The 22427-nt window shown below is 34.0% G+C and overlaps 1 protein-coding gene and 1 non-coding gene across 2 annotated transcripts; one reads left to right on the top strand and one right to left on the bottom strand.

The window, feature by feature from the left end:
• Positions 1-8148: 8148 nt before the first annotated feature.
• On the bottom strand, positions 8149-8255 carry LOC121231051 (small nucleolar RNA R71). The gene has a single exon (XR_005929120.1). It is a non-coding gene; the product is annotated as a small nucleolar RNA R71 (small nucleolar RNA).
• An 8740-nt stretch (positions 8256-16995) lies between these two features.
• LOC121230313 (double-stranded RNA-binding protein 1) lies at positions 16996-19376 on the top strand. The gene is made up of 3 exons (XM_041114897.1): positions 16996-17209; positions 17610-17872; positions 18055-19376. The coding sequence occupies exons 1-3, from the start codon at positions 17185-17187 to the stop codon at positions 18964-18966; spliced, it is 1200 nt and encodes a 399-aa protein (XP_040970831.1). The 5' UTR covers positions 16996-17184; the 3' UTR covers positions 18967-19376.
• The last annotated feature ends 3051 nt before the right edge of the window (positions 19377-22427 follow it).

Here is a 22427-nt window from a genome sequence, read left to right as displayed (position 1 = left end):
AATTCAATTAAAGCATATAAATACTCAATTCAATTATACGAACTTACCTCGAACTCGTATGACGGAAAACAATCATTTAATCGATAACTTTGTCATTCCCGATCTAATTTTGTACATTGCTTTTCTTGATCTATATAATCAAATTTAACCAATTTAATAATTATTCTATTCAATTCAGTTCAATTTCATAATATGGAAAAATTACCATTTTGCCCCTAACATTTGACTTCTTTACAAATTAGTCCGTAGGCTCAAAAAAATGAAATTCATGAAATTTCAGTACACCCAAGCCTAGCCGAAACTTATATGTGCTTATAACAGCCTATAAATCCCATAATTTCACACATTTATCACCAACTTTTCATTTTTTCACATCTTAACCTTTAATTGACAATTTCATTAAAAATCCTTTAACAAAAGTTGTTTATTTAACAACCAAGATTTATTTTCTTCCATTAAACTTCAAAAACAACCAAAATACTCTCATTTCAAAACCCTATACTTTCCATTATCTTGCAAATTATCCCCCTAATTAGCTAGCTTAAGCTACAAGGGTTCCAAAAACATAAAAATCAACAAAAACAACCACCAAAATAACTTACATGCAAGAGTATAGTTTGGCTGAAATTTTCAAGCTTCCATGGCTATTTCTTGTTGATAGAAACGGTTGGTGAAGAAGAAGGTGAAAAAGATGATAGCTAGCTTTTGCTTTATTTTTAGTTTATCAATTAAATCACCTAATATCACCTAACCTTACAATTTTTTTTATAATTTCTCTCCATGTACATCCACTAACTCAAATAGAGGTCTAATTGCTTAATAAGGACCTATACTTTAAAGTTATATAGCTGTTTTACACCTTTAGCTAATAGAACACAACTTTCACACTTTATGCGATTTAGTCCTATTTCACAAATTGAGCATACAAACAGTAAAATTTCTTAACGAAATTTTTATACCATAATTCTAACTTGCTATAGACCATAAAAATATTAAAATAAATTTTATGACCTTAAATTTATGGTCCTGAAACCATTGTTCCGATTTCACCGAAAACAGGTCGTTATAGATTCCCTCCACCCTATGGAGATAAAATTGACGGAGCGCATGATGAAGCCTGCTAACTACTTCTACCACTATTGCAGGATAGTGCTTCGTCCCTCTGCCCTCCTAGAATTCGAGCTAGAGGAGGAGGTTAGAGTTACTCAGTTGTCACTTACTTCTACTGATTCTATAGTTCTTGGTGGTGCAGGGTCAATCAAGGCAACGAAAGTAGTTCAAGAGACACTGATAGTAACAACATCTTACATGAGCATAACGAAGCCATGGACATCGATACTTTAATAAGTGGTAGTCGCAAGAGGCGGGTTTCAACTTGGGCAGTACGTGTCAACCCCTCTAGCGAGGAGAAAGGTGGAGGTATTCAACTAGAGCACCGTTAGAAGATGATAGTTGATAGTGGAGGCCCTACTGCTATAGTTACCTCCATCCATTCTTCCCCTCTAATGAACTTGCCAACCATTGGCCGAGAGAGCTTGTCGATTACCATTACCGATGATACTCTCTCTTCCCTGCTAGTGAAAATTCTTCGATAGTTCTCACAGCTGAAAGGGTTCCTGTTAAGGCTGTAGAGGATTTAACCTTATCTTTATGCCACCTACTGTCTGAGGTTGGCACTCTTGGCTTGAGGTACGCGGAGGCCCGTGATAAGAAGCTCGCTGATAATCGAGACGACCTAGATAAGGTACGCGAGCTGTACAAAAAGATGAGAGAAGAAAATGAAATAATAAATGAGCTACAGTGAGTTATCATTGAGTGCCTGGCGATTATGGAAACAAAGGCGGAGGAGTGTGGAGTTGAGCTTTCTGTCGAAAAGGAAAGACACATAATCATTGTGGCAGAGCTGAAGAAGGTCACTCTGAGGCACTCCATCGAAGTGGAAAGGATCATTAGGGAGTGTCAAGAGCAGACAGATTGTAACACCCCCTAACCCCAAACCGTCCCGGAAGAGAGTTATGGAGCATTACCGGAGTTTACAGAATAATTACACACAATTTCATTTACTTTCTTATGTTCATGTCAAAACTGTCTTCTTGAGTAACAGTCACTAAAATATTTATATCTAGAGTTACGAAACTCCAAATTAAGTTCCGTTAATTTTTCTTAAAACTAGACTCATATACCTTTCTACCATAAAATTTTCAGAATTTTTGGTTTAGCCAATTAGTACAGTTTATTCCTCAAAGTTACCATTGATCTGCTGTTTGACAGTTTCGACCTTTCTTTACTAAAATTTAATTATCTCATAGCACAGGACTTGGATGATGTTCCCGTTTATTTCTCTTGAAAATAGACTCATTAAAAATTCTAAGAATATAAATTATAGCCTGTAATTATTTTATACAATTTTTAATGATTTTCCCAATTCAGAATAGGGAATTCCAAAATCAATCTGACATTGTCTCACAAAAATTCAAATTCATACCAAATTAGTCAAATCCTATTTATACCATAGCCAAATCTAAATTTATTTATTTCATCCTTACATTTACAATTTCAAAATGACATACACATAAGACATCTTAGGTACATGCCATTACCAATAATTAACACACTTTACCTTAATGAATTCGGGATCGGACTGGGATGCTGATTCAACGTACTATCTTTACTTAACCTGCGCACGGAAACAAACCGTATGCTGAGTATGGTATACTCAGTGGTATTTCTATAATCCGAACACTTGGTAATATAGCAATTCAACTTAAAATCACAATGATAAATATAACCATTCATTTATTTATTTTATAGATAAGTTTCATTTACTTACCATAAAAATTCTATACAAGCCATAGAACAAACACAACAACATATTTGCTCAATTCTTTTCATTTGCTTACTGTATAAATTCTTTCAATATATTCACAATTCACTTGTATTCACACTTTACTTCTTAACAATATACCATTTTAATTCATTCTAACATCAATCATCATCCATTTGAACTTCACTCATTTCATGAACCTTTTGGTTCATGTTTTCAATCTCATATCTCAATTTCAATTCTCAATTCAATTTCTCATTTCATTCCAATAGTTCAATCAATCAAATTCACTCGATTTATCTTTTCACTTATTTACCCCTATTAACAAACCCGGACTTTGACGGATTCACGGATTCCAACCCAAACACACCAGTACGGCACATTGTGCCTAAAACGGTACATAGTACCTGATCAGTATACGACACATAAAGTGCCTAAAACGACACAAGAGGTGCCTGATACGACACACGAGGTGCCTGAAATACGACACATAAAGTGCCTGATCGGTAAAGCCGGCAAATCCCGTACACTTCCAGATCCTATGGCATGCCAATTATATCCGACTTAGCCCGACTAGTTAATAGGGTATTTCATTCACTTTCTCAATTTAATAATTCTTTCATCAATATCTCATTCAGATAATTACATATATTTACCTATTTTCACAATTCATACAATTTCATTCAATTTAACAATATATTTCAATTATTCACATTAATTCATAATTCAGTACAATTCAATTCATTTTTTAATATCAAATATTCAAATATCACAATCTCATATATTCATGCAAATTTCCTCATATTTCCAATCAATATATTTTTTAATATAACATTCATTCAATATTCAAATTTCTACATAAATCATATATATTATATAATTCAATCAATATAAATTCAATTAAAATAATTTCAATCAATATAAATTCAATAAAACAGATATTCATAAATCAATTTAATATAATTTATCACACACTAAATCAATTCATTTCAATTATAAAGACACAATACAAATAATTCCCATCTTAATTATTTATCATAATATTTATCCAAAATTCAATTATCATAATTGCATAATAGCTCATTCACACACACACACACACACACACACACACATATATATTTATAATATATAATTCAATTTAATTCAATCAATATAAATTCATCACATACCAAATTAATCCATTTCCATTATAAACACAATAATTCTCACTTCAACATTTATTAAATGCATTGAATAAAAAATATAACAATTAATAACTAGGTTCGGATTATAGAAATACAAACCGTATTTTCTCGAGCTAACTCCCTTTGTCTTTGCCATTTTTTTTCCTTGCTTAGCCGATGTTTCTCGAGACAACATTAGCTACGGGAATTAAAACAATTCATATTCGTTAATTCACTACTAATTTATATCTAATTAATACAATTTTTATTCAATTTCTACTTTAATTTCAATTTAATCGTAACTAGATTTACTTACTTTTTCTATCTCAATTCATACTTCATTTCTATTCAAATTTTGTCCAAACTCATACTTAACTATTAAATTTCCAGCATATTTTCATAATTTCAAATTTATTTCCATTTAATCCCTAAAACTCAAAACTTATAGCTTAGTTTACGATTCAATCCTTTATTCAATTTCAATCAAAATTTCTATCAAATAAACCCCCAATTCCATCATTTTATTCAACATGAACCATACTTAAAAATCTAATGACTTTCAAAATTTCTACTTAAAACAAGTAGTATTTATCTCTAGGATTCCAAAAACTCAAAAATCATAAGAAAATGGGCTAAATTGACTTACCAAATTAACTTGGAACCTTTAAAACCTTATTTTTCCCTTTTTCTTTTCTTCCTTTCTCCCTTTGTTTCGTCCCCTGCTATTCTGTTTCTTTCCTCTTTTTATTCTTTTTATTCTTTTGTTTCTTTTATATATATATATAATGACAATAATAACTATAATAAAATCTATTTAATAACAAATATTTATTTAACACTTGTACCAATCATTTTTATACACTTGTTTTCTTTTTTTTTTTATATATATACATATATATTTAATAATTTAATGATATACATAATTCAAGAAAAATCTTGATTTTTCTTCCATTCACCGCCTCATTTCATGGGTATGGCTTAATTGCCATTTTGATCCTTTTATTTTCTATTACTTTAAAACTAAACTTTCACATTATATTCAATTTAATCTTTTATCCAATTATCCTTAATTAAGCTAAATTTACTTAATTAAACTTTAATTAATCACTCACTTAACTTCATAAATATTTTTACTTTTTTTTTAATAATCTAATCCATTTTTCAGAAACGGTGACCCGAAAATACACTTTTCTAATAACCTTAAAGTTCGGGTTGTTACACAGATACTACCTTTCTGAAGTAGGAGGGGGTGCTGGCAGCTTTCAAGCAGCAAACTTCCCAAAATATCTTGGGCTCCCTTCAAAGGTTCAAGGAGAACCTACTTCTGCATAAACAGGTCACTTGTGGCCCTTTTGATGTCCGCCTTGTTGGTTTATAGAAGGAATTTAATGGTAATGATGAATGATAGAAAGGATAAAGGACTTGAGAAACAATTAAATCTAAATTAATAAAATGGAAAAAGAATTGCAGAATGTTTGAATTAGGGATTGCCGTGTGAAAGAAAAAAGAAAGAAAGAAATTGTTGCATTCAACTTCCAATGTGTTTTCCAAAGGTCACCATGCAATGTATATACATCTGATATGCTAAAATTAGCCTAATTTATCTAACAACCAACCGTATAAAATCAGATTTTATATCATTTTTTTCTTTCTAAATCTAGCATTTACAAAGTCAAATAGAAAATCTGATCAGTCATAAATTTAAATTTCAATTTGGCCCGTTTCTATTATTTGTGCTCCAATTTAGCCCCATGTACTTGCTAACCCGAATTCCGATACTCCAATTGCGTACCTGATAAAATTAAACAAAAATTATAGACTCAGTAGCAAAAATTATCAGAACTGTATGCATTAAACATACTAATGCAACTTGTTATTAGAATCCCTTAGCATTGGACTACATTATTGATCAATCAACAAAAACGTCCCACAATTTTTAAATCACTTAGCTAAATAAGTAAAAAAACATTTCCTAAAAACACTAACTTGTTTCAGCTGAGAGTTTGGGATAGCGAGTCGACGGAGAGAAGTGGATCGGCTGTTAGAGATTTAGAGAGACAATATACAACAAAGCTGATAAACCGTAATTCATACATATTTTTATCCCATGCTTAGTACATTTTATGGATGATTTTTCCTTAAAATTGGTGAATTCGATGCTCCTAATGCCTTAATTTCATGCTTTATACTTAGGTGAGCATAGGAGAGTGAAAGGAACGAGAAACGGGCCAAAAACGGAAAAATGTGCCAATGTACGAAATCAACAAGGCCTGGACCTCATAATACAGGCAGACCACACGGCCGTGTCAATTTGGAAAAATCGAAGCACGACTTACACGGGTGGACCACATGCCTGTGCCTATTTAATAGGCTTGACCACGGCCTGAAGTAATCGCACACGGATGTGTCTCTGCCGAGCCCAAGTTTAGTCCAATTCAGAAAAAGCCAATTTTAAGGGTTCTTAGGCATTCCAAAGCCTATAAATACACCCTAGAGGAGGAGGAAAAAGGACACACAGGGAAGGAGGCAGGGAACTACTCAAGGAAAGCTGATTGATCCATATCAGAAGCCGAATTCATCGTCAAGACTGAAGATCTCCCTTCAATTTCCCTTCAAGAGTTTTGGGTTTTTCTTTATGTTTTGTATTCATTATTCTTCTGAGATATTTACGTTTTTAGTTATGAACTAAAACCCCTAAATACCTAAGGGGAATGAAACCTAAGACAGATCTTGTTATTATTATCTGAATTGTATGATAAATATTTGACTTGTTCTTAATTATGTGTTCTTAATTCTTGTTTTGATATTCCAAGATATTGACTCAAGTTAAGCTCTTATTCAGAGGAGGAATAGACCCTGTCTAAGGGTACATTTGTCATAATTAAGCGGAGTTGGTTGCGCGCCTAGAGATAGGGTGACAAGATTTTGCCGGATTAGGGTGAAACCTAATAAGAGGATCCATAGATCGAGTTAATGCAACCCTAGGGAGTTAATTAGAAAGAGATTTCAATTATTCAACCTAGGGTTAGACGTTGTTATTCTTAAGAGAGAATAATATAACTTAGAGATTTCTACAGATCAAGTCAAATGAATAAATCGTCCGATTCAAAGTCAAATAACAAGTGAAGTCTAGGTGAATTTTTCCTTAGGCATTGTCTTGATTCAATGGTTTTTTTCCAAAAAGTAATTCCCCAATTCTATTTTCTGTGATTTCTTAGTTTAGTTAATTAGTTAGTTAAAACAAACCCCATTATTTTTAAGCTAGATAATAAAAAGACAGTCATTACTAGTACTTTTAGTTCCTTTGGGTTCGACAATCCGGTCTTGCTAAAACTATACTGCTGTTCGATAGGTACACTTGCCTTCATCGTGATAATAGTTAGTTTCAAGAACGATTCATTATAAATATTTAAAACCTATCACGAATATCACACATCAAGTTTTTGGCGCTGTTACCGGGGAACTAAGATATTAGGAACACTCGATTTTTATTACTTTAGCCATGTTACTTTTATTGCAATTTAAATTTTTATTTTCTTTTCTAATTCTTCATTTATTTTCTTCTGGCTAGTTTTTTATAGTTTATGACTAGAAGAAACCCGTCAGGACTATTACTTTTTAACAGTGAGATCGATCGCACAGTTCACAGAAACCAAAGAGAAATAAGGCGAAGCTTAAGATACACAGAGAACGAGCAAGAAGACGATATTCAAACCCTAACTGAGGAGATGGCTGAAAACCAAGAAAATCCGCTACCTCCTGCAATTGCTGTTAATCAAAATCCTGCTTCGCGCACTATGTATAATTATGCTAAACCTAATTTAACAGGAATTGAGTCAAGTATAGCTGGACTTGCTATTGCTGCAAACAATTTTGAACTGAAACCTAACACAATTCAAATGATACAACAATTTGTTCAGTTTGATTGTTTGCAGGACGAAGATCCTAAAGCTCACTTGGTAAATTTCCTAGAATTTTGCGATACATTTAAAATCAATTACGTTTCTAATGATGCCATACGTCTTCGATTGTTTCCCTTTTCGTTAAGGAATAAGGCTAAACAATGGTTGAACTCGTTACCACGAGGGTCAATCACTACTTGGGAACAAATGACCGAAAATTTTTTATTAAAATATTTTTCACCGGCTAAAACAGCTAAATTACATAATGAGATCTCTTTTTTTTGTGCAGATGGATTTAGAAACACTCTACGATGCATGGGAGAGATACAATGACCTTTTGAGAAGATGCCCTTACCATGGGTTACCTTTTTGGCTACAGGTTCAAAAGTTTCATAATAGCCTAAATCCTTCGACTCAGCAGATGATTGATGCAGCCGCTGGAGGAACTATCAATAATAAAACACCTGAGGTGGCTTATGAATTTATTTAGGAGATGTCACTGAATAACTATCAGTGGCAAGTTATGAGAACAAAGCCAACGAAAGCAGCCGGTGTTTTCAACCTCGACGCGGTTACTATACTATCTAACCAAGTAGAAGTCTTAAATAAAAAAATTGACGATTTGTGTGGTTCTACTCAAGTACATCTAGTGATGAGGTGCGATTCGAATGGAGGACGAGCATGCACAGAGTATCAATCCTTCAACCCTAGCATCGAGGAGGAACAAGTCCAATACATGGGTAACAATAACTCTAGATCCCAAAATAACCCATATAGTAACACTTATAATGCAGGTTAGAGGAACTATCCCAATTTCTCGTGGGGCGGTCAAGGAAATCAAAGGCCACAACATCCTCCAGGCTTTCAACAACCACCTTAACAACAAGAAAATAAGTCGAACCTTGAGGAGATGCTAACCAAATTCATCTCGGTGTTAGAAACTCGTTTTCAGAATACTAAGACAGCACTCAAAAATCAACAAGTATCGATCCAAGGGCTCGAAACTCAGATTGTATAGCTTGCCAAATTGATTTTTGAACAACCACAATGTAGCTTGCCAAGCAATACAGAATCTAACCCAATGGAGCAACTCAATACGATTACTAGTCAAGATGAGGAAGGGTTAGTCACGCCTGAACCAGAACTAAGGCAAGAAACTGATATAAGCAAAGGTAAAGGTGAGTTAGACCACAATGAGCAGAAACCGGTAAGTACAGAATACAAACCTCGTGTGCCATACCCTAATGCGACAAGGAAAGACCGTTCAGATGAACAATTCGGTAAATTCCTTAAACTCTTAAAAAAATTACATATTAACTTACCGTTTATTGAAGCTCTATCGCAGATGCCAAACGCAATGAAATTTTTAAAAGAGCTTTTAGCAAATAAGCAGAAGTTGGACGAGGCTTCACATGTGAAGCTAAATGCAGTTTGCTCAGCTATTCTACAGAATAAACTACCCAACAAATTGAAAGATCCAGGGAGTTTTACAATTCCTTACTTAATTGGTAGTTTAAATGTTAATAACGGATTAGCTGATTTAGGGGCTAGTATTAACGTCATGTCTTACAAAATGTTTAAACAACTAGGTCTTGGGCAACCCAAACAGACTAGGATGAGCAATCAATTAGCAGATAAAACTATAAGATTTCCTAGGGTTTTTATTGAAGATGTGCTAGTTAAAATCGATAAATTTATATTTCCCGTTAACTTCGTTGTTCTAGACATAGAGGAGGATAGCAACACCCCTTTGATTTTAGGAAGGCCCTTTTTAGCAACTGCTAGAACGATAGTTGATGTTGACAAAGGTGAGCTCACACTTCGTGTGGAAGACGAAACAATCACCCTTCAAGCTCACAATTCCAGTAACATATCGAAAATTGAAGGTGATTGTCTAAACCATTCTACTAAAACTGACAATATAGTGCAACCTACTTTATAGAAAATGAGTTTGAAGGAAGTACATGAGCCATTTTCAAGTAATAGTAGAGGACCTATTCGTGAAGAACGAAGGCTACAAATCGAGGAGCTAGATCAATGGCGGACACATAAATCGAGAACACACGATAAACCAAAACTACGCTAGAACAAGCTCAATACCTTTCCAAATCAACTTAAGGTTGGAGATAAAATTTTATTAGATGCCGCAGATCCTCACATTATCACTGCCAAACCGAATAAAGAAATCCCTCCTACGGTACTTAGCATTTTCCCATTCAATACAGTCGAGGTAAATCATCCCAAGTTCAACACCTTTAAGGTAAACAATACGCGCCTAAAACCTTATTTTGATGAGATTCACAGCAAGAATGAGGAGTATAAACTCCTCGAACCACTATGACTATTTAATGGAAAGGTAAGTCGAGCTTAGACTATAAATAAGTGCTTCTCAGGAGGCAACTCGAGCACTAACAATATTAATTTCTTTAAATTTTACTTTTAACATCTAACATACTAACCGTCTGATGGAATGCAGGCTTTTGAAAGCACACACGGCCAAGCACACGGGCGTGCTTAGGACCGTATGAAACAAGGTAAAGATTTTCCCCAGCACGGGCTACGATAAATCACCACGGCCGTGCGACATGGCTGTGAGCAAACCTGCCAAAACAACACGGGCGTGCGACACGCCCGTGCCAAGCAACCGTGGGTGAACCTGCCAAAACAACAAGGGCGTAGCCCTTAATACGTGGGCGTGGGAGAAGCGAACAAAGACAGACATGGCCATGTGCACTAACACACCCAAGGTACACGGGCGTGGGGAAATTGTCAGATGCGCCCAAAGTCAAATTTCGCGAATCACACAGGAAAAAATTGGAAAACACGGGCGTGTTCCCTGGCTGTGTGTCCTAAAATTTATAAATACCCTTCACTATTCATCATCTCTCTCACCCGAAATCCCTAACCCTAGCCGCTGCAAGTCCACACGGCCTCCCTAATACGCCTGTGCGCCGCTTCCAACCCCATTTTTGACACTTATTCTCCTCTTTCTAGCGTTTGTTTACTCTTTTCTCTTTTATTTTACTAATTTCTAATGTTATTTATCATAGTAATCTGCATTTTTCATGTTATTTTCATCTTTCTATCACTCAAACTTCGTACCTAGAGTAGTTATCATCCTTTTCATATTGAAGTTCTCACTTATTTCATGATTTCTATTCTCCATTTGACTATTTTACGTGCACATTCATAGTTAAGTAGATAAATGTATATTTTTAAGTTTTTTTTGGTAATTATTTATTTATTTATTTTCTTAGTCAATGTATTAGGCTACATTCATTCATGGTTATTGTTTCTATGGGTTTCATGCTATTAATCCCACACAAATTCATTCTTCAGATATCTCCATTACTTATTCTCATAGGGTTATTTGGCACATTTACTTTGACTATTATAGTATAGGTTAATATGTAAGCCCCATGGAAAGTATTCACATTCCACTTCAATTTCCATTACAGGTACACCATGCCATCTTCACGAGGAAAGAAAGTCGCCGTCCCTGCTTCGAAGAAAAAGAAGGAAGCGTCATCTTACTCGGGTCCTACCGCAGAAATTCGTCACCCTTTTCTGCAATTCCACATTGGGCCCCAAGAAGAACTTTTCCAGATTCTATGGGCCCGACCCTTGGAAGTGGGCCGCTGTATAGACTGGGCCGCCCTAAAACAAGTCTAACTTGCGGATACAATTCGGGCCCTCCTCACCATCGATCCTTGGGGGATTTTCTTTGAGATTGTCGAGCCAGCATATCTCGAACTCACGATGGAACTTTGCTCAACGTTTTATCTTGAGATAGTGATGGCCCGCTTTGATGACCCGGGGACAATCCAATTTCGCCTCGGCGGTCTAGTCTGCTAGTTGAATGTCCTAGAGTTCTGAACCGCACTAGGCCTTTACGCTTTCAATCGCCACATCCATCACTCTCCTTTACGGTGTTGGAATGTCCTAGCCCCCGGCGCTGCCTCCTACAATCCTAGCCACTCCAAGGCATCGGGTCTTCCTCCATCTCTGAGGTACTTACACGTCATTTTGGGTCACGCATTAACCGGAAGGAGAGAGAGCATTGACGTCGTCAACACTCACGACGCCTACTTTCTATGGTGTATGTCGCACGGGCACGTCAGAGACCTTGCTTATTTTATTGCCCTCACCATTCAATATCAGACGGAGCAGCATAGGAAGGGAGTCATCTCTATTGGGCTCTATGTGACACGGTTGGCTCGACACTTCGGGCTCTTCAACACAATAGCCCAATCATCCTCCTTCACTCTCATGGGCTAGATGTCCCCATAGGGCATCTCAAGCATGCTAAGTATGAGGATGATTGAGAAACGACGTGGCACCTTCCCTCCTCAATACCATCTCACCCAATCCACTGAGGAGGAGGCCCTCGACGATATTACTGATGATGTCCCTATACATCACTAGGACCAACCTTCTCAGCCACCACCACCTTCTCGTTCAGTTCATGCGATGGCTTCATACGCTGACATCTCTGAGCGCCTAACTCGATTCGAGCAATAATATTTTCAGTGCTTCGATCACATTGATGCTATACTACACCAGATTTGTCAGCACTTCCACATCTCATCGCCACCCCCATCTCGTGAACCATCTAGCGATGAAGATGTTTAAAAACTTTTGTTTATTATTTTATATTTATACTTTTATTCTACTTTAGGACTACTTTTTATTTTTCTTTAAGCTTATTTTTATTAGGTTTTATAATTTTTATTTAACAATTTTGAACTTCGGCTATTTCCTATCGAGTAATTATTCTTCCTTATATATTTTCTAAAAGAGTTCCTGATTCTATCACAGTTATAAAGAGCTCCAAAGCTCACTATTACTCAGGGACTCGAAACTCCACTGGGGAAAGTTCTCCACGACTACCATGTCCTGCTCGACCACTATCATAACCAACTTCAGATATAATATTCTTCTGGTGCAGGACTTATGGACTAATGAACCTCTACCACCACCGGAGTATCCTCCTCCACCTTTACGCTGATTATTCTCCAGAACTCCAGTTTAAGGAAATTCATTCATCACTCAGGAAGTTTCACTTCTCTCCCTATCTTATATTTATATTCTTTTCTATATATCTATCTTTGTACATTGAGGGCAATGTACATCTTAAGTGTGGGGGGTATTCATTTCACTATTAGAAAAATCTCTGAATGATTGCCTTATTCTCTTGAAAAGCTCTCATATCATGTTTAGGATAAATTTTGATTGATTTATGACTTTTATTGATATATATTGAATTAAAACATAGGCATTTATGCATTGATTGTTTAAACTTTAAGACATTAGGGAATCAAGCATGATAAGTTGATTTTTGAAGAATTAAAAACTTTTAGGTTGTTTCCCTAAGTTTAGGAATTATATTGAATGACTTTTCATTATTGACTATTGAGTGTTTCATTTATTGTCCTTAAACACCTCGAGTGATTTGAATGAATCTTTAGTGATGATGTGAAACTCTATGATATTTTGAATCAAATGTAATTACTTAAATGAGGGGGGGCACCTATGTTTTCATGATAAAATGCTCAACTTGGAATGTTTGAAACTTTGATGTTCTTTCAGTTGAATTTTCAATGTATGATTACTTATGAATTATTTTGAGATGTTATCGATAGAAATTATAAGTTAAGAAGAATTTATTTTGATTATGAGTTGAGGATTTTGCTTGAGGACAAGCAAATGTTCAAGTGTGGGGGTATTTGATAAACCGTAATTCATACATATTTTTATCCCATGCTTAGCACATTTTATGGATGATTTTTCCTTAAAATTGGTGAATTCGATGCTCCTAATGCCTTAATTTCATGCTTTATACTTAGGTGAGTATAGGAGAGTGAAAGGAATGAGAAACGGGCCAAAAACGGAAAAATGTGCCAATATATGAAATCAACAAGGCCTGAACCTCATAATACGGGCAGACTACACGGCCGTGTCAATTTGGAAAAATCGAAGCACGACTCACACGGGTGGACCACACGCCCGTGCCTATTTAATAGGCTTGACCACGGCCTAAAGTAATCGCACATGGACGTGTCTCTGCCGAGCACAAGTTTAGTCCAATTCAGAAAAGGCCAATTTTGAGGGTTCTTAGGCATTCCAAAGCCTATAAATACACCCTAGAGGAGGAGGAAAAAGGACACACAGGGAAGGAGATAGGGAACTACTCAAGGAAAGCCAATTGATCCATATCAGAAGCCGGATTCATCATCAAGACTAAAGATCTCCCTTCAATTTCCCTTCAGGAGTTTTGGGTTTTTCTTTATGTTTTGTGTTCATTATTCTTCTGAGATGTTTACGTTTTTAGTTATGAACTAAAACCCCTAAATACTTAAAGGGAATGAAACCTAAAACAGATCTTGTTATTATTATCTTAATTGTATGATAAATATTTGACTTGTTCTTAATTATGTGTTCTTAATTCTTGTTTTGATATTCCAGGATATTGACTCAAGTTAAGCTCTTATTCAGAGGAGGAATAGACCCTGCCTAAGACTACATTTCTCATAATTAAGTATAGTTGGTTGCGCGCCTAGAGATAGGGTGACAAGATTTTGCCGGATTAGGGTGAACCCTAATAAGGGGATCCATAGATCGAGTTAATGCAACCCTAGGGAGTTAATTAGAAAGAGATTTCAATTATTCAACCTAGGGTTAGACGTTGTTAGTCTCGAGAGAGATAATAATATAACTTAGGGATTTCTACGGATCAAGTCAAATGGATAAATCGTCTGATTCAGAGTCAAATAACAAGTGAAGTCTAGGTGGATTTTTCCGTAGGTATTGTCTTGATTCAATCGTTTTTTCCAAAAAGTAATTCCCCAATTCTATTTTCTGTGATTTCTTAGTTTAGTTTATTAGTTAGTTAAAATAAACCCCATTATTCTTAGGCTAGATAATAAAAAGACAGTCATTACTAGTACTTTTAGTTCCTTTGGGTTCGACAATCCGGTCTTGCTAAAACTATACTACTGTTCAATAGGTACACTTGCCTTCATCGTGATAATAGTTAGTTTCAAGAACGATTCATTACAAATATTTAAAACCTGTCACGAATATCACACATCAAAAGTAACAAATAAATTGGAGGGTTTAGAGTTGTTAGAGATTTAAAGCTTTCCATTGACAACTAATATAATTATTAAAATCTCTATTTGATTCCCTGAATAAATCTAAAATAATCTAGGCGATTGATTGATACTTCAGCCTTATCCGGTGGGACTAAATCTAATGAGATCACATGAACATTGATTCTGGGTGTGCAGGGGAGTGCACAGAGAAATTGTTCAGTCGACGACAAGTACTTAGTTCTTGCCATAACCTACAATGATATAAATTAGAAGGTATCAGAACTTGCAAGCATAAACATCAACAAATAGGTCATGATCTAAATATGATGGAAAAACTCAACAACAACAATAAATATTTGCTTTGCTTTTAGTTTTAAGGTTTCTAGATTCTAGCTAATGTGATAAATTTTGGGTTGTTTCCCTTTTTATTTGGTTTGGGTTTTATTTATTTGTGGTGAATTTTAATAGGCCGAAGTCCGAGCTTAGACAAGATACTAACACCTTTCATGTTTATCTAGGCCCCTAGCCTTGCACAAAACATGGGCAATATCATTCGACTAGGCCCAACCCTAATTACCAAAAGGGAGCTATGCCACAACCCACCCAAATTCTTTTTATAATTCTATTTAACTAGCCGTCTGGCTTTACTTTGTTTACTTATTGCTCAAGGTTATCATAATCGTTATCAATATTGGCATCTATATTGATTATAAAAAAAGGACATCATTTTACGAAATCTTCACTTGCCTACAAGTAATGACCTCATTGTGATATTTTATACAGAAATATTGTCATTGTCTACCAACTTCCTAAATACTTCATTAGGATTTGAATCCTTTGTTGTTTAGATCAGGATATTTTATTTTCTTTTTGGAAAAAAAAATAGAAGCAACTATTTCAGGTAATGCAAGCCTTTGCTTAAAATTCTCTGTCCAAAGCTAACGAAACTTGAGTTCGAGTTCTCTAAAGGTACTAGGAGTCTCGTACCCATTCAAAACAATTAATAGAGCATGATGCATAGTTCTAACAAAACTGAGCCCACTCATTCATATTGGAAAAAGGAAGACATCTTCACATAACGCAAGAAAATATACGAGGACTACATTGGACAAATTAAAGCCATTATCCCCAAACAAAAATTATTGCATTTGAGGTTGTGCTAAAGAGCGAACATGATTGGGAATATATAAGTGAGAATGAAGTATCGGAGACCCAGAAGGTGGAAGGCCACGTCAACAACTCCACAAACCAATTCCTAGTTTGATGGCATGACGATGGAGGATGTGGAAATCAAAGAGTTCAAAGTAAAGATTATTAGTGTCAGTGGTTGTAGGGGAAGGCAATGGCTAGTGCTTGACAAATTTTGCAAGGATTAAAAAATAAAGTAAGATGTATAATAGATAAAATATTATTTAGAAAACAAAACTAAAAAAAGATAGTTTAAATATGATTTAAGTCTTGGGTTTTCTAAAAATATTTTTTATTTATAAAATTTGTATTAATAAATAAATTTCATGTCAAAAATAGAAAAAAAAAATATGTATTTTTTTTACAATTTTGTATGTATTTTATTGAAAAAAATTTAAATATTTTTAAAGTTTTTCTAAATTTTAAAAAAAAACTAAATTGACAGAATGTGTAAAGTTGAGGATTAAATTTATTATATTTTTTAAAATTAGGACCGAAATAATAGAATCTGTAACTATTGAAGAATTGAATTGATTTATTATACAAAAAAAATTCGTGTCAATATGTCAACATCTTGACTAAAATATTACCGTATGATATAATTAGTGATTAAAATAAAAAATTTTAAACTCGAGTGACTAAAACAAAAACAAGCTGGTAGTTGAGTGACTATTTATAAAATTTACCCAAAAGAAAATAAAAAAAAAAAACCCTGAAAGTTTTTATTTTGGCTACAAGAATGAAAAAAAAATCTGAAAATTGTCATTGACCGTAGGATTCAACCCCTAAGATCACATCGTACAGTAATGATCATTCGCATTCATTAACTCCCGTGTACGCGAATTTTGGGGGAACTCTTTTAAAGAGAATCAGAAACCCTTTTTCGTTCACTTCCTTGCTGCTAGAAAGTTTTCAGTCTCTTCCTATCAAAATCAAACCCAAAATATATGATTTTTCTTCTTATTTCCTTCAAAGTTTCAGTTAGATTTTTTCAAGTATCAAATTAAGCCATGCCCACCAACGAAAACTTCTCAGGTATTAAAAAAAAATATTTCTTTGCTGGAATTTCTTTTTTCTTTTTGAACTTTTTTTTTCTGGTTTTAATCTCTCTTCCAATTGCATAACTTGATACATTTATATCTAATTTGAGTATCATTTACTGTGTATCATGTATGTAGAATTTATTCAATTAGTTGATAAATTGTAAAAAAAAAATTATCGTGAAAAGCATTTTGGGGGTGGTGGGGGGGAATTCAATTATTGCTATGATGAATTATGTTGTGTTTAAGTGTTTTGAATTTAAGTAGAATGTTCATAGCTCTCTGTTGATTATTTTAAGGGAATGATCCTTATTATGTTTATAGAGCTCTTAATTTTCAATTTAAGTGGGATTGCAACTTATTTTTGCTTCCATATATGATTATATTATTTTCAGGTGTTTCGAATTGCTATGTTTTCAAGAGCCAATTGCAGGAGTATGCACAAAAGGTGGGTCTTCCAACACCTGTATACGAGACTTTCAAGGAAGGACCGTCCCATAAACCTTCTTTCCGATCAACTGTAACAGTAAACAATGTTAAATACGATTCGTTACCCGGGTTTTTTAATCGCAAGGCTGCAGAGCAATCGGCAGCTGAAGTGGCTCTCTTGGAGTTGTTCAAAGCCGGTGAAGCTAATGAAAGCATCTCTCAACCTGTTGTAAGTTTCTTCATTTCGTTGTAATGTGGTTTCGGGTATGAGATCCATTTAGTGGTGGCATTTTCAATTATGAACTGCACTTCATACTTGAAATTCGTAGCTTGCAATTATAAGTAATATAATTTTGTTGAAAGTTTTTTGGAGTAGTAGATTAATGAGTTTCGATGTGATGTCTGCTTCAGCATGAGACAGGCTTATGCAAAAATCTACTACAGGAGTATGCGCAGAAGATGAATTATGGTATTCCGGTTTATCAGATTCAGAAGGATGAAGCAACGGGTCGATTGCCTCACTACTCGTGTACAGTTGAGATAGGAGGCATTCGGTATATTGGAGCTTCAGCGAAAACAAAAAAAGAAGCAGAAATCAAAGCTGCTAGAGTTGCTTTACTGGCCATTCAGTTGAGTACATCTCAATTAACTGATAAGGCACTTGGCAACTCTCAGTTAACGGTTATTCCTTGTAGAAAGAGGGCAATCGAGATGGCTAGTAATCCTGATGAGACGACTGTGAAGGCTCCTAAGCCAAAGAAATCACGATTCAAGAAGAAAATGTTGAAAACAAAATTCTTGGGGAAAAAAGCTGATCGTTCTCAAGACAATCCTACAAGCAATTTGGCTATTGGTTCGGATGATTCGCAAAAACCTGAATCAATCCAAACTGATTCTTTTACTGCAATAGGTTCAGAAACGTTAGGTGCCGAAGCGACGAGGAATCTCAAAGATACAAAGATAACGAGTGACTCGAGTGAGCGAGAGATGCCTTCTGCAGATGTGGCATTGGCTCCTGAGGTTTCTGATGATTCTAAAAATGAGCAGTTAATGGCTGCATATCCTCTTCATAGCAACCATGAGGTTCCAGATGTTGAAAATTCCTCCATGGTCTGTGATGATCAAACCGATTCGGTTAAATTGCCTAACGGGGACGATGTTGCTTCAAAGATTACTGATCCGACTTCAAGTCAAATGGAGGCTTCAAAAATCATGCCTGGTTTAAACCAAGTAGTAGAAAAACTCCATGCAAATGCAGGCCAAGCACAGGTCCTGGAAAAAATAGACATTGGTTCGGTCCCCGGGATTCAGTTTCGCAATTAGGGACAACAAGGAATGGAAGGAGGACCCTTAGATTAGTAAGTATGCCATCTTTTGCTGCTTCAGTCTTTATTATTTACTTTTATGATGGTATTTGGTTGAAAATTTGGAAAATTCTAGAAGGGTCTATACATGTATAAATATAAATGATTCTATAGATATGAATGATGTTATTGTGGGTTCAAATGTGGGGCATTTGAACAATTTTGAAGAATGCAGAGCAGCTTGAATTTTGTTGTACCCAAATGTAGAGTTGCAAATGACCAATGAAACACATTTAATGGTGTTGACTACTAGTATTTGTGGATACAGACTGGTACTATCGGTATAGATTGATATTAAAATCAAACCGGTAGAATTTTGTTACCAATTTGAAGCAATTCAAGGATTAATCTAACAGCATGTTTGGTTTATGTGATGTTTAATTATCTTATCATAATTGGAATCTAAGATATATTGGGAGATGTTTACTTAAAGTAATTTGAGATTTTGTGAGATTCCAGCATAATATAAAAGTATAGTCATTTTATTATCAACTTTTCCTTAGGTAATATTATATTTTGGGTAATCTTCATTCTATGATAATTATTTTTAAAAAATAATTTTGATCAGTTTTACCCCTTAAATAAAATAAAACATATTTATTTAAAAGATAATTATTCGATACATAGATGGTGGAGATGATAAGTATACTTAATTAATATCTAAAAGATATAAATAAAATTCATGGTAATTTCTTAACTTCACCTTTTTTTTTTTAATACAAATTGTCTAGAACTGTCCATTTCCAACTCTTCAATAGGACGATAGAATTCAATCAGCTTTGTTTTAACTTCACTTTTAGAATTAAAAAATTTCATCAATATTTTATTGTATTAAATAATAATCTTTATTAAAAAGGAAAAGAATGTGTTTTTTTATATTATTTTTGATTGATATATATATATATATTATATTTTTAAAAATCAAGATAAAATTTAAAATATCTGTGTTTAATTTTTCATGGTAATTATAGTGATAGTTGCATTCAATTTTTTAGTATGGGTTGATCAATGCCCAAAAATTGTTTTTTTTCCAGTCATCCTGTTTTATTCTTAAACAATGTGCTTGGGTTATTTTTCTGTGACCAATAGTTTTTGTAGCTTAAAATTTCACTCATTATTCCAATTTATAACAGTCTTAAAATAATGTATCAACACATGGCTTTTGATATCTTGAATTTATTTAAAGTTTATTTGTTCCTTAAAAAAAACTAAATTTGAAGTGTGTATGATTAATTTGTATATTAATGATTTCTAAAATTGTTTCAAGTTCTTTCTTTATTCATGCTGAAAAAACAAAATGCAAATTTTATAGTCATGATAGCCTAGTAAAATGCACTTTTAGTTAATCTTATATTTTATCAAATAAATAATAAAAAATTACATTCCAATTAAATGAACCAAATAAAGTAATGTTACATCCCCAATAATATACTAAAAAATTTTACATTTTAATGATCCTATAATTAGAAGTAATATTACATTTTGTGAATCAAACGCATCTTTAACATATGAGTGAAATAAAATTATTTAAAAGTTTATTTATTATTGTTATACATAATAAGCACCCCATACATGAATACCTCACGATATGAAAAGCATCGTCATTATTCAATCAAGGATAGATGGAACCTCAAATCAAATCTTATTAATTCTCTCAACTTCCCAAGCACACCAACCTCGCATGAAGATACATCTGTGCCATACTTTAACCTATGTCTAAATTTGATTCTATTAATAAGACAATCATTTTACGAGGAATAAACTTTAAACCATCCTCTATAAATACTTCTCTTTTCAAAGATCAAGGGAAGAGACACAATACAAGATAAACCATTGGCTATCATTATGCTAAAACATCATCCTAGGCCTCTAGCCTCAATGGCTTTTTGCACCATACATGGTGTAAGCCACCATCACAATCTACCCCAATACTTTGTGTTAATTGTTATAATAGTTAGTGTTGTCAGTGGGAATTTGAGGAAGAAGCTATAGCTGGCTAGGAACATTTCAAAAGTGCAAGAAAACAAGTTCAAATACAAAAAGGGTTTCCAAAACTAGTATTCTAACCAGTATGGAGATAACCAACACGGTTAGGGGGAGTATTCTAATCAGAAGCAATATTATTTGCAACAAGTAATCGCATAATATCAGGGTTATGTTGCTTACAACCAATATGGTCAACCATTCGGCCTAAAAGAATATTACCAACAACGTCAGGTGGAGCAACCACCTTGATATTGTAAAAAATATCCGAACCAACTTGATCCTGCTAGAAGTAACCAAAATTGCAACCCTGAAGGACAGAAAACTTGGTAAATTAAATTGAGATTCTGGTCAACTTGGAGGGGCTTAACTATAATTGTACCATAATATAAAAATGGAGTTAAAAGGCAATTGGCCCAAGTTAGTGGAAGCTAAACTTGAGTTGATTACTAAGTGGAGAAATTTGATATTATGAAATAAATTTTAAAGGATAATTAAGAGATCATGGCTAGATGTCGTTGAGAGTAATAAGATTAAGTTGATGTGCTAAGTGTCATTATTATTTAATGACAACAAACCCACTCGAATGCTAAGCATTAACCGGCTGTAGGGGGATAAATTTTTTGTCTCCATTTGACAAAAATTAGAAAAGGTTTAGAGAGAAGAAAATAGAGAGACGTGGGTAAAGGCAGAGGAGAAAATGTAATGGGAAATTAGCTATGTTCAATTGTTGTTAGATAGTGAAAGAAAGCTTAATTGGTATGTGCCGGAGAACTCAAGTTAGTTAAAGGGTAAGTTTGGATAGGCGGTGGAATACGGTGCGGTATGTTTAATTTATTTTTATCTCATGCTACAATATCGTTACAGTATTTAATCTAACCGTCACTGTTATTTTTACACTAATTATAGATAAATACACTGCCTATCCAAATTCATAATACTAATATAGTAAGCTAAAGAGGTAATCGAAACTTCGAAAATTAAAGTACACAAGACAGTTACAATTTGTATTAACCTAATTCATTTTCTTTATAAGACTTAATTAAATAGTTTAGATTAGAGAATTTATTATTGATATTTGGTTGATACAATAATTTGTGAATAATATATGTTTAATGGATGAAATAGTTGGTTCATTTTATTTGGGATAAGTGTTATTGTATCCTTAAAACTTAAATGAAATTTTGATTAAAGTTAGATATTTAATAATGTGTTAAGTCGTGCTTGCGTTTAAATATATATAATAAAATAAAATAAAATAATAAAATAATAAATAATAAAATTTACCTAGTGATAAAAATATATGTGTTAAAGAGTTATTAATGATGGTTTAATGATATTTATATAATGCACTGTTTGGTTTGATGGCATTGGGAATGGTATGTCGTTGATTGTGGTATCATGATGAATTATTGATGTGAATGATTGACTATGATT

This window comes from Gossypium hirsutum, chromosome A06 (assembly GCF_007990345.1).
Source record: "Gossypium hirsutum isolate 1008001.06 chromosome A06, Gossypium_hirsutum_v2.1, whole genome shotgun sequence".
NCBI lineage: Eukaryota > Viridiplantae > Streptophyta > Magnoliopsida > Malvales > Malvaceae > Gossypium > Gossypium hirsutum.
Note: the sequence above shows the minus strand (reverse complement) of the source record. Positions and strands in the feature narration are given on the sequence as shown.

What these genes read in the sequence shown, in the direction of transcription:
- LOC121230313 (XM_041114897.1), top strand. Translation starts at nt 17,185, where the DNA reads ATGCCCACCAACGAAAACTTCTCAG. An exon ending in CACCAACGAAAACTTCTCAG is followed by an intron (nt 17,210 to 17,609) that starts GTATTAAAAAAA and finishes TATTATTTTCAG; the next exon opens with GTGTTTCGAATTGCTATGTT. An exon ending in AAAGCATCTCTCAACCTGTT is followed by an intron (nt 17,873 to 18,054) that starts GTAAGTTTCTTC and finishes TGTCTGCTTCAG; the next exon opens with CATGAGACAGGCTTATGCAA.